This window comes from Typopeltis vanoorti, chromosome 9, assembly GCF_054136105.1.
Source record: "Typopeltis vanoorti isolate ZY-2024b chromosome 9, IOZ_Tvanoo_1.0, whole genome shotgun sequence".
Lineage (NCBI taxonomy): Eukaryota > Metazoa > Arthropoda > Arachnida > Uropygi > Thelyphonidae > Typopeltis > Typopeltis vanoorti.
The window spans coordinates 139442504-139455525 of NC_143557.1; the positions used below are offsets into that span (position 1 = coordinate 139442504).

The 13022-nt window shown below is 35.1% G+C and overlaps 1 protein-coding gene across 1 annotated transcript in view; it reads left to right on the forward strand.

Annotated features, from left to right (window-relative positions):
• LOC150103620 (dual specificity protein phosphatase 22-like) overlaps positions 1 to 13022 on the forward strand; it is a 134310-nt gene that overhangs the window by 96922 nt on the left and 24366 nt on the right. The window contains exon 4 of the mRNA XM_090398497.1: positions 11003 to 11174. Coding sequence (XP_090254623.1) covers positions 11003 to 11174 — 172 coding nt within the window. The remainder of the gene's footprint in view (positions 1 to 11002; positions 11175 to 13022) is intronic.

A 13022-nucleotide genomic window follows, 5' to 3' on the forward strand; every position in this document is an offset into this window, starting at 1 on the left:
TGGATTTTGTCACTTGAAGACCAACCACAATCAGGGCAACCTTTGACAAGCAGAAATGAAGAAAACATCAAAGGTTTTCCAGGTAGTCAATGAAGATTATTGAAAAATCATTATGCAATTTTCAGAATATTTGCAAATGAAACATTTGTCTGCTAAATTTGGGCTTCGTTTGCTCACAGAGGATCATAAAAAAAAATCGCATGAGTGTTTGCTGCAATTTGTGGTAGCAAGTTCCTAATGACCAGAACTTTCTCTCAAAAGTTGTGACCGGGATGAGTCTTGGTGCTACGATTATGATCCAGAAACAAAACATGCATCAAGCCAATGGAAGCATGTAAATTCACAGAGACCCAAGAAGGCATGTTAAGTTCGATCAAATGTCAAGACAGTGTTAATTTGTTTTTTTTTTTGATGTGAATGGAATTATGCACAAAGAATTTATTCCTCCTGGATAGACAGTGAACCAACATTTTGAGAAGATTGTGCGATGAGAAAATAGCCAGAAATGTGAAGTAGCAGAGATTGGTTGCTGCACCACGACAATGCCTCAGCCCACACGACCTTGTCTTCTTGGGTAGAGGCTTAAGTGCTGTGAGGACATTATGTTGGAGGTTTAATGGATTTTTTACAACACTCAAAAAGAATTAAAATAGAATTTAATACTTCCTATAATTCGTCCTAGTCACTAGGACATCTACGTGGATTACAAAAACAATTAATGTAACATGCACACAAAAACTTACAATACTAAGCCCAACCACGTGGGTGACACTAAAGTCCTATCTAGGTGGAGCGCCCTCTAAGGGCGGTAGTAGGTGGCCTGGAATGTAAGGTGGGACCTCTGGTGATGAGTGTTTCCCAAATCTTCGGAAGCTTAATGCAACCGTATTTATCAAGATTTGGTTGGTTTCTGAGAGCTGCTGCTGCTTCTAAGAAAAGGCTCTCTTTCTTGAATTTGCTGTGGTGGAGCATGGTGGTTTTCTTCCATGATACTCTGTGGGTGGTGTCCAAAACATGGTCAGCCAAGCCTAAATGGCCATAGTTGTGTTTAACGATGTATGACTTGTGTTCCTCCAGGCGGATGGATGCTGATCTGCCTGTCTGTCCAAAGTATGCAAGCTTACAGGAACAGGGTACTTTGTAAACTCCAGGCAGAGAGAGAGAGGAGGGAGCTGATCTTTCGTAGAACGGATAAGGATAGCAAGTTTGCGGTAGGGCTTATATGCTGTGTGTAGGTTATACTTTTTTAGTATCTTGGCTATTTTTTCCGAAGTGTCCCGGATGTAGGGTATGGTGATGGTATTTTTAAAATCTTGTTGACGAGAGGGATGGGGAATGGGGGAGGAATTGATTATTTTTTTGATACTGTGTTCACTATAGCCATTGGAGAGGTAAGTTCTGTGTATGTGGTTAAGCTCAGTAGCGAGGGCGGTTCCACTGGAACAAAGATTGTGGGCTCTCTTGGTAAGAGTTTTAATGATGCCATAACAAAGAGGAGATATCAAAGCTTACTAATATGTCTGTATTATTCAAGGTTAAATTTTCTGTGAGGGCTTTAAAGTGAGTCGAGTTTTTTATATAGGAAGCAGAATTTCCGGTGAGGAGGACAGAGAGTTGGCCAGCTGTTTAGACAGTCTGTAACAAGGTGCATTGGTGGCATCTACTATTGGACTGAGTGGGGAATTGGGTTTGTGGATTTTTGGTAAACTGTATATTTGGGGGGGATGGGAGCGGAAAGGTTTAAGTTTTTTAGTGATGTCAGGGGGCCAGAAGGTTACTTTTTTAAGTAAGATTTTTAATTTCTTAACTTGTGTTTTTGTGGGGTCGTGTTCTAGCGGGATGTAGGTAACGCGATCGCGGAGGATAATGTTCATTTTACGATTGTATTCGCTTGTATTAAGAACGAATTATCCTCTGCAACGCGCTACCTACATCTAGGTAGCACGATTGCAGAGATCGCATCATATAACCTTTTGGCCCCCTGACGTCATGAAAAATCTTAAACCTTTCTGCTCCCATCCCTGCCGAATATACGGTTTACCAAAAATCCACAAACCCAATTCCCCACTCAGGCCTATAGTAGATGCCACCAATGCACCTTGTTACAGACTGTCTGAACAGCTGGCCAACTCTCTGTTCCCCCTCACTGGAAATTCCGCTTCCTATATAAAAAACTCGACCCACTTTAAAGCCCTCACAGAAAATTTAACCTTGAATAATACAGACATATTAGTAAGCTTTGATATCTCCTCTTTGTTTACCAATATTCCCTTAACTGACACTTTATCTCTCTTAGAAAACGTTTTTCCCACTGCCATCTTAGATCTCTTTTCCTTTGCCATCAACTCTGGGTATTTCTCTTGGAAGAACAAAATCTACAAGCAGATAGAGGGGACCCCCCCGCTTGCCAATTTCTATATGGAAGATTTCGAAAAACGAGCCATAGACTCAGCCCCACTCAAACCTTCTATCTGGCTAAGATATGTAGATGATGTGTTCTCTATTTGGCCTAATGGCCCAGACACGTTAGTCTCCTTCCTCAGTCATCTCAATAGCCTACATCCAAGAATCCAGTTTACTATGGAAAAGGAAAAGAACAATTGTTTACCCTTCCTAGACACCTTAGTCACACGCCTGCCTAATGATACACTTGCCTTCACCGTATACAGAAAACCTACACACACAGGCAGATACATTCACAAACTCTCCCACCACCACCCTTCTCAACAATATGGCATCATTAAAACCCTTACCAAGAGAGCCCACAATCTTTGTTCCAGTGGAACTGCCCTCACTACTGAGCTTAACCACATACACAGAACTTACCTCTCGAATGGCTACAGCGAACACAGTATCAAAAAAATAATCAATTCCTCCCCCATTCCCCATCCCTCTCGTCAACAAGATTTTAAAAATGCCATCACCATACCCTACATCCGAGGCACTTCGGAAAAAATAGCCAAGATACTAAAAAAGCATAACCTACACACAGCATATAAGCCCTACCGCAAACTTGCTACCCTTATCCGTTCTACGAAAGATCAGCTCCCTCCACTCTCTCTGCCTGAAGTTTACAAAGTACCCTGTTCCTGTAAGCTTGCGTACTTTGGACAGACAGGCAGATCAGCATCCATCCGCCTGGAGGAACACAAGTCATACATCGTTAAACACAACTATGGCCATTCAGGCTTGGCTGACCATGTTTTGGACACCACCCACAGAGTATCATGGAAGAAAGCCACCATGCTCAACCACAGCAAATTCAAGAAAGAGAGACTTTTCTTAGAAGCAGCAGCAGCTCTCAGAAACCAACCAAATCTTAATAAATACGGTTGCATTAAGCTTCCGAAGATTTGGGAAACACTCATCACCAGAGGTCCCACCTTACATTCCAGGCCACCTACTACCGCCCTTAGAGGGTGCTCCACCTAGATAGGACTTTAGTGTCACCCACGTGGTTGGGCTTAGTATTGTAAGTTTTTGTGTGCATGTTACATTATTGTTTTTGTAATCCCCGTAGATGTCCTAGTGACTAGGATGAAATATAGGAAGTATTAAATTCTATTTTAATTCTTTTTGAGTGTTGTAAAAAAAATCCATTAAACCTCCAACATAACGACCTTGTCTGTCCAACACCCTCGATCTCTCTCTCCATGTGACTTTTTTATTCCCACGGGTAAAGAAAATCATGAAAGGGCAGCAATTTGTTGATCTGGATGATGTGAAAAAAAAAAAAGTTGCTGGAGGCCATCAGTATTCCAGCTGAACAGTTCCAGTTTTCAGTGGAAAAAGCACTGGGAGAAGTGCATTGACTCACATGGAGAGTACTTTGAAGGAGACTAGAAGGGAAAAAAAAAAAAGAAGCATATTATAAATGGTTAAGCAGCAAAAGATTAGAAGATGAAATAGAATATAAAAGAATAAGAGCCATAGCTAAAAGAGAAATCAGAAAAAGACATAGAGAATCATGGAACAATTTTTTTTTCTAATTTAGAACATGATTTATATAAAATAAGACCCAATGTTACTAAGATTTTGAAACATTGAAGTATAGATACTGAAGAAAATGTAAACTTAAACACCAAATTGAAATTAGAAGAATTTTTAAATTTCTATACAGAATTGTGGATAGATGAATATTTTAAAAATGATAACTGGGAAGCATTTAATGAAAAGAAAATAACTAAAGAAGAATTAGAAATCAGCCCTGAAAGAAACGAGAAATGGAAAATCACCTAATGAAGATAAGTTAGGTTCAGAATTATATAAATATGCAGGAATAAGGTTCAAAGAAAGACTTCTATTTTTAAATAAAATCTGTTCGACAAGTAACCTACCAATAGAATGAAAAAAGCAACTGTTGATCCATATCTTTAAAAAAAGGTAGTAGAGATGACCCTAAAAATTATAGAGGTATAAGTATTCTGAATTCCTGTTACAAAATATATAGCAGAATTTTAAATAACGAGCTAATAAAATATTCTGAAAACTTTATTTTAGAAGCACAGAATGGATTTTGAGAAGGACGATCATGTATAGACCCGGCTTTTGCTTAATTAATAATATAGAAAAGAAGAGAATACAATTTAGAAACACATATTACATTTATTGACTTTGAAAAGCATTTGACAAAGTTAAAAGAAGCATATATATGAAAATAATCAAATACGAATAAGATTAAATTATGAACTATCGTGGGTGAGAGAGATAAACTAAGGATCGCGACAGGGATGTCCCATTTCAGCAACTCTTTTTAATATTTATCTAAATGAAATAATAATAAAATGGAATAAAAATTTCCATCAAGGTTTTAAACTTTCTCTTACTGTGAACTTAAACATTCTTTTTGCTGATGACCAAATAATAATTACAAATTCTGAAGATAACTTACAGAAAGATATTTTAAATTCAAATGAGATAGCCAAAGATTATGGAATGATAATATCAACAGAAAAATCAAAAATGATGGCCAAGGTCCAGTAAGAACTAAAATAGATAACAAGATTTTAGAACAGGTGAATTCATTTAACTACTTAGGATGCATAATTGCATGTAAAAATCAAAAAGATCTAAACCTAAAAATTGTGAAATATTTAAAAATAACAGGTACATTTAAACCTAACCTAGTTAAAAAAAAAAAAAAAAAAAAAAAAAACCAGACTAAAAGTATACAATACATTTGGAAGTGAATCTTGACAATAAAACAAAAAAGATGAACAAAGATTAATAACAGCTGAAATGAAGTTTACAAGAAAAACTGCAAAGTATACTCTATTTGATCACAAAAGAAATTATGAAAGAATTAAACCAGGACGTCCTCTTCAGAGATTCAACAATGACTTCTAAGGCTGGAACAGGCCACACTAGGCCTAAATCCTTGACAAGCATGATGATGGTTAATTTGGGTACCACCACCCCCGTATGTGGGCTGGTGATTATGAGAAGCTCGGGAGACAGCTTGCAGCTGTAGCATGGAACGAGTTGTGTGGAAAGATCAGTGCCACTTGGATGATGGCCTTTAAATATATTCCAAAGGTCAGAAAATTAAATAACATAGGTGTGAAATGGATGAATGAAGAGATTAAGCATGCATTACAGATAAAAAAAAAAAAAAAAAAAAAAAAAAAAAAAAAAATCATGGAGGCAACATAAGAGGAGTGAAGAGGAATGGTAATGATCAATTCCATGTGGAGTTCAAAGAACAGGCAAGGAGGGTAACTTGCTAAGAATTGCAAAAGATCAGTATCAGCAACAGTTAGCTAATGAAACAAAAAAAAATCCCAGCATCTTATCAAGGTTCGATAAAGAGGAATAATAACCTGCTTGTCTCTGCTTGCCAAAGTATTCTTCAGTAATCAAATAATCAGATAAGCTACTTTAGCCACTATTGCCATGTTCCATCTAAAACTACAACTTCCACCAACACGCCTAATTCTCTGGCTTCATCAATTTCCTGAGTACAGTTCCATCAACATGGTATACAGCTGGTAATCTTTGTAGGCATAGGTTTCTGTAGTTTAGCAGTTCAAAAGAAAGATTTTGGTATTGCGACCACATCTTTATTAAGATAAATAAAGATAAACAAACCTGACAAGTTTATTATGTCGTTTGACTTACATCTTCAGCAGTTAAAGGTAACTAAAAAGCTTAAACACAAGAAATGAGAAATTACTCAAAATAGTCCATTAGATGTTGTTATGGCAGTCTAACTGTTCATCAAATTAAAAAATCCTAATGCAGAATCAATACACATGTTAATGCATGCTATGTTTGAACAATGCTAGATGTTGTCACGTTCTGTTGTTTGCATTCACTCTGTCTGAGGTCTGACTTAGGTATATTTTTTATCAATGCTGACCAAACGTTTTGTAGATAGACCTTGGTTTTTGTTGCATTGCATTGGGATTCTAAGCTTATTTGAAGCTTCCTAATTTCCTTGTGAAACAGTTTATTTTTCAATATAAGGCATGTTCGTTTAATGCCAAAGTACATTATGGCCAGTGGAAGTTGTGTGGGATGCTAGGCCTGATTTGTGTTCTCTCCTTTATTGCACGTCTTTTTGATGTTCATTCAAATGAATTTCCACTAATCTTCCTGTCTGACCTATGTAACAGATGCCACAGGAACAGTGAGTTTTATAGACATCTGGGTTTTTTGAAGGGTGATGTGGAGGTTTTGGGGGCTGTAGAAATCTTGATATTTTTTCTAGTGGTAGAAAAGCTACTTTAATGTTATGCTTGTATAGTAATTTGGCCAATTTGTCCATACCATTCTTGATGTATGGTAGTATAATTACGTTCTTGAAATCTTGCTTTTGTGAGATGCTTGTAGGAGGTGTGTTGAGGATTTTCTTGATTGTCTTAGATTCAAAACCATTTTTTGTGACGATCTCTGTTAAATAATGTAAAAAATACATAAGAAAGATACTCTTTTAAGACCAATAGTGGATGGAAGAGACTCTCCGACCGCAAATCTGGCAAAACACCTCACTAACATGATTTTATGAGGAAAAACAACATTATTCATTAAGAACAATGTACATTTCATTGAGAAGGTAAAGGATATATATACATAAAACCTTCAGACATCTTGGCTAGTTTGGATGTAGTCAGCCTTTTTTACAAATGTTCCTAGAAATGAAACAGTGAATCCTCCTTGAAGATCTTTTTCCACGGGACATTGTAGAAATATATAAACATTGCATAAGAAATACGTTCTTCATATATCAAGACAAATTTTGTGAACAAAAAAGAAGGATGGGGCTCCCCTCTATCCCCAATTTTAGCAAACCTATATATGGAAAATTTTGAAAATAATGCATTAAACAACTATCATAAGAAACCGAAAATTTGACTTCGTTATGTAGACTATATTTTCATATGGCCAGGAATAACAGAGGAACTCACTGCCTTTAAAGATTATCTTAGTAATCTACACAACAACATAAAATTCACTTTGGAACAGGAAGTACATAAAAAAACTACCTTTCCTTGATATCCTAATAGAAAGCAATGAAAATGAAAACAGATTATCTTTCTCCATTTATAGAAAACCCATCAACATAGGAAGATTTCTTAATGCTGCCTCACACCACCACCACATGCAAAAAATAGGTTTAATAAAAACCTTGAGGGATAGAGCTTACAATATTTCCAACACAGAAGAAAAACGGAAGGAAGAATTACATTATTTAACACAGATCCTCACAAAAAATGGTTTTGAACCTAAGACAATCAAGAAAATCTTCAACACCTCCTACAAGCATCTCACCAAAGCAAGATTTCAAGAGCGCAATTACGCTACTATACATACAAATTGGCCAAATTACTATACAAGCATAACATTAAAATAGCTTTTCTACCACTAGAAAAAATATCAAGATTTCTACAGCCCCAAAACCTCCATATCACCCTTTAAAAAAAACAGGTGTTTATAAAATTTACTGTTCCTGTGGCCTCTGTTACATAGACAGGAAGATCAGGGGAAATTCGTATGAACAAATATCAAAAAGACGTGCAAAAAAAAGGAGAGAACACAAATCAGGCCTAGCATCCCCACAACTTCCACTGGCCATAATGTACTTTGGCATAAAACGAACATGTCTTACATTAAAAAAAAACTGTTTCACAAGGAAATTAGGAAGCTGCAAATATGCTTAGAATCCCAATGCAATGCAACAAAAACCAGGGCTTAATTCTACAAAATGTTTGGTCAGCATTCATAAAAAATATACCTGTCAGACCTCGAACAGAGTGAACGTGACAACATCCAGCATTGTTCAAATATAGCATGCATTAATGTGTGTATCGATTCTGCATTAGGATTTTTTAATTTGATGAACAGTTAGACTGCCATAACAACATCTAATGGACTATTTTGAGTAATTTCTCAGTTCTTGTGTTTAAGCTTTTTAGTTACCTTTAACTGCTGAAAGCTCTAGTTTCCCTGATTTTGCACATCCGTTTTCACTTTCTTCAACAACACTTTTTACAGATTCTGAACATCAAATCCATTCAGATGCAAGCCATCTTTCTTGTATAAGTCCTTTTTCCCATCAAACTCACTCCAAACTCCACATATATTCTTCCTGCATAACCAACGCAGGAGGACGAGGTTGGAAATTAGACCAGTGCATTGGATTGGAGATTGGCTGCCTGATAGATGTCAACAATTTGTGTAAGGAGGATCAATATCCCAGAAGAGGAAAGTTATTAGTAGTGTTCCTCAGGTGTCTATTTTATGACCATTGCTGTTTAACCTGTATATTGTTGATTTGAACGGGGATGTACTCATACAATTGCTTGCAGATGATGCATAGTCAGGATGAGCTATGAGTAGATTATAGCAAACGTTGTGGCATTATAAGAAGACTTGAACAGACTGAGTGAATGGGCATAGGAGCCAGTTCAATTTGCAAAATGTAAGGCTTTAAAATTTGGAAAACAAAGATGGGATGTAGAATTTACTCTTAGTGGGAGATATATTGTTAGAGGTGGAGAAAATAAGAGATATTGGGGTGATGGTGGATAAGGATCTAATATTTAGAGGACATATTGCCAAAATTGTGAGAACAACAGTGATTTGCAGAGTTTAGTGGGTAGGAGGAAGAGGGTTGATATATGACAGAGATGCTCAAGTTGGTAAGCGGTTGTTATAGGATTAACATTGAAGTTTTTCATAAAATGGTAAGAGATTGGGGAAGAACAAAAGGCAATCACTGGAAGCTGTATAAGGAGGGCGTGAGAAGCAGGTTGTTTGCATAGAGAGTTGTGAATGATTGGAATGCATTGCCTGTGTGTCTGTTGAGAATTTGAATGTGTTTAAGGTACAGTATGATGAGCTGTGTGTATGACAAAAGGGACCTCCTAGATGAATCTGTGATTCCATGGGGTCTTAGAATAATAATAATAGTAATAATTTCTAATCTGGAATGTTTAAAATGCAGTAATTATTTAGAAGTATGTTAAATCTGTGCCACTTCAAAACATAATATGTTAGCTAAATCAGAAAAAAAGTTATCATGTAGGTTCTTTTCTATCTGCGGCATGATGAATTTTTCCTTGGAGCGATAGTGAAATCATGGCCTCTTGGTAGAACATTAGTTTCATTTTAGGGAAGTTTAAAATGCGACATTTAGCTAACTGTTTGTCAGTAGGCATTTGAAAAGTAGAAAATTCATAACATCTTTCAAGATTTTAAAACTTTGCAGTTTAACTTTAGATTTGGTTTAGCTTATAGAAATGCTCTCTTATCAGATTAATAGAGATGTGAAAGAGGACATTTTATATAACTCTGGGAACTTTGGATTACATTATATAAGCTATAAATCAAAATATTAACTTTCGACATATTTGACACAACAGAACTGATTCAGATTTGCTATATAAATCATGTGGTGTGCTTGAAGATTTGATAGTTCCTTTAATTCTGTCATAATTAGGAATAGATCAGAGTCACAGTAGCTTTTAAGAAATGTACCATTGCATGCTTCAGATGTATCAAGGTGGTTAGTCATCTTCTGAAATTGATTCCTGTATAAGAGAGTAAATTCATTTATCTATGCTAATATAATTAATAGATATAATGAACTTTACATGTAAAGTACATAAAGAGAAAAGTATTTAATATAACAAGACATTTTGTAGTGAATATCTCATCATGAGTGTATGTGTAGCTCAGCGGAAGTGGCATTGTGCCTCCAGGGTGCTAGGCCTTTCAAAGTGTCCTAAGTTCGATTCTTGTTGCTGCTAGAAGAACTTTTGAAGCCTCCATAGGACAACTGGAAGAACAATAGTACGTTGTTTCCTTTGATTGGAAAAGGCCTGAGTTCAATTCTCATCGTAATGAGTGGAATCTTTATATGGGCTTTTTAAGAAGGTGAGTTAGCCGATCTTATAGAGAGATAGCAGGGTTTTTCTCCTGGAAACTCAGGTTTTTCATCTCACATACTGACAAATCGGCCTTAAGAACACATGCAATTTACAGACATAAAAAAAAAAAACTAGTGGCAGTGAGCAGTAGGTGATGTTGGTGTAGATAATGGTAATGGGTTAGGGATTATTATTATTAGGGATAATGGCGGTTAATTTATACTAAATTCATTATAAGTTGAAGTTGTCAATAAAATGAGTGTCTATTCAAGACACTAATTTGATTGACAAGTATATTATTGTTTATGTAATTGGTTCTTCCTCTACTTGAGTGGTAGTGATTTGTATTTCATGGGTATTTGTATTCAAAAAAGTGTCAAAAGCATAAAGTTTCAGTTTCATTATTAAGTGAAATTTTTAACTCATGTTAGAGAACTGGATGTCTAAGCATTATGCATTTTTGATATAGATCAACAAACTGTTAGCAGATTTCCAGTAGTATGGGATTTAGTTAATTTAACTAATTTATATGATTTTGTGCCAAATCTTGAATCTGTTTGCAATTTAAAATGCTTTTTTTTTTTCATAGACGCTATAACGATGATTAAAAAAAAAATTTAACTTTTTAATAGCCTTGCAGGTGTATCCCGTAGTGTAACTATTGCTGTGGCTTACATAATGTCAGTCACATCGCTAACATGTAAAGATGCTCTAAAGGTCATACGAGGAGCTAGAAGTGTAGCAAATCCGAACTGTGGATTTCAGAAACAGTTGCATCACTTTGAATTCCACAGATTGAATGAAGTGAGTATTTTTAAGTTTTCATTTTTAGATATAAAGATCCAGAATTATAGTAGTTAATTACTGTTAACTGTATTTAAAAAGCATCTAATGTGTATAATAATGTCAAGTCTATACATCCTTGTCATATTACAAGTTGAGTGTTTAATGGAATGGCTATTTCCAAGGTTAGATACTGGAAGCTACTGGATTCATCAAATGAAAATAGGAAAGTCAAACTTGGGGTGATTGATTAAAAAAAAAAAAAATCAACAGAATACAGTTAACAAAAATGTGATTACTTTGTTTCTGAAAGCATGTATAAGAATGAATGATAAACAATAAATTACACGATAACCACAGTAATTAACTTCAGTGAAACGAAAGTACAGATATTTTGTACTGAAAATACCAATGGTACATCATCGTTGTGTAGAAACAAGCAAATCAAAGGAATGGGAATACAAGGTACATACAGTAGTCGGTGGTTTACCAATTAAAAACCGTTTGCTGCGGGCTGGAAATTAATATTAATAAATAATATTATTAAAATATTATTATAATATAATAGTATGATTATTTATATGAATAGATTATGTATAAGAATGGACAGAATTAGCAATATAATATCTAAACTGGGTTATCACAAAAAACATCCAGATGTATTTATATCATTTGGATTCAATTCCTGCATATAAATACCAAACAAATTTATCTGTATTGAAATTATTAAATGCATATCATATAAACCTAATTTTTAATTTAAAAAAAAAAGAGTGAAATAGAATATTTCAAGTTAAGTATAATGATAAAACTCATTATGTGATTCGCATGACATTACAGGTAATAAGCTGGGTCCAATTCAGATTGAAGAAATAACCAAAATATTTGTTTAAAAACAAGTGACACCAGTAGTGACTTAAGTATATTACAAAGTAGAGAATGATTAGCTATGTTGTATTCAACATGGCTATTAAAGTCACCAAGTTCCTGATATCCTCATTTATATCCTATTATTCTCCAAGTTCCTACTTAGACATATTCACTCCCCTAATCCTTCTCAGGATTGTCATATTTGTGGTCTCTAGTCTGTGATCATGTGTTTTATTTTTGACTCGTTTCTCAAATTCATAAGTTCAGATTGGGTTGAATGCTGTCTTCAGCATTCAACTAGCTAGCCTACTGTTTTGACTAATTTCTCCCTTATGCCATATAAATTCATTCAGTTTGACTTCCTACTATACCATACCAACTTTGCTAATTCTGTTGTCTGTTTCCATATTTAATTTGCCATCTTCACTAAAAATTGTGCCTGAATAGCTGAAATGTTTTACTTGTTCTATATGTTCTCTATTCAGAATGTAATCAATGTTTCCACCTGTTTTCATTGTCTTTTTATTATTGATTTACATACCAAATTTATTACAACATTTATTCAGTTTAGTCAGGAAATCTTGCAGACTGGATTTATTTAGAAGTATAACAAAATCTGCATAAAGTAGAGTTTCAATTAATATCTCAGATTAAGTTTAATACCACTTTCCTTAATAACGTAATCCATATCGAAGATGAATAACAGTGGAGATAATGTACATCCTTGTTTCACACCTGATTTAACATCATACCATCTTCTGTATCTCCTTCAATTCCAACTGCTAATTACAACTCAATATAGACTATTGCTTGATCTAATGTCCCATATGACAACTTTAGTCTTGGAACCTTGTCATATGCATTTTCCAAATCTACAAAAGTTAAATGCAAATTCTTGTTATATTCCCATGACTTCTCCACGATTTATCTTAAAGTGAAAATTTGATTCTGACAACCTCTGTTTGACCTGAATCCAGCTTATTCTTCTACATGCTTCCT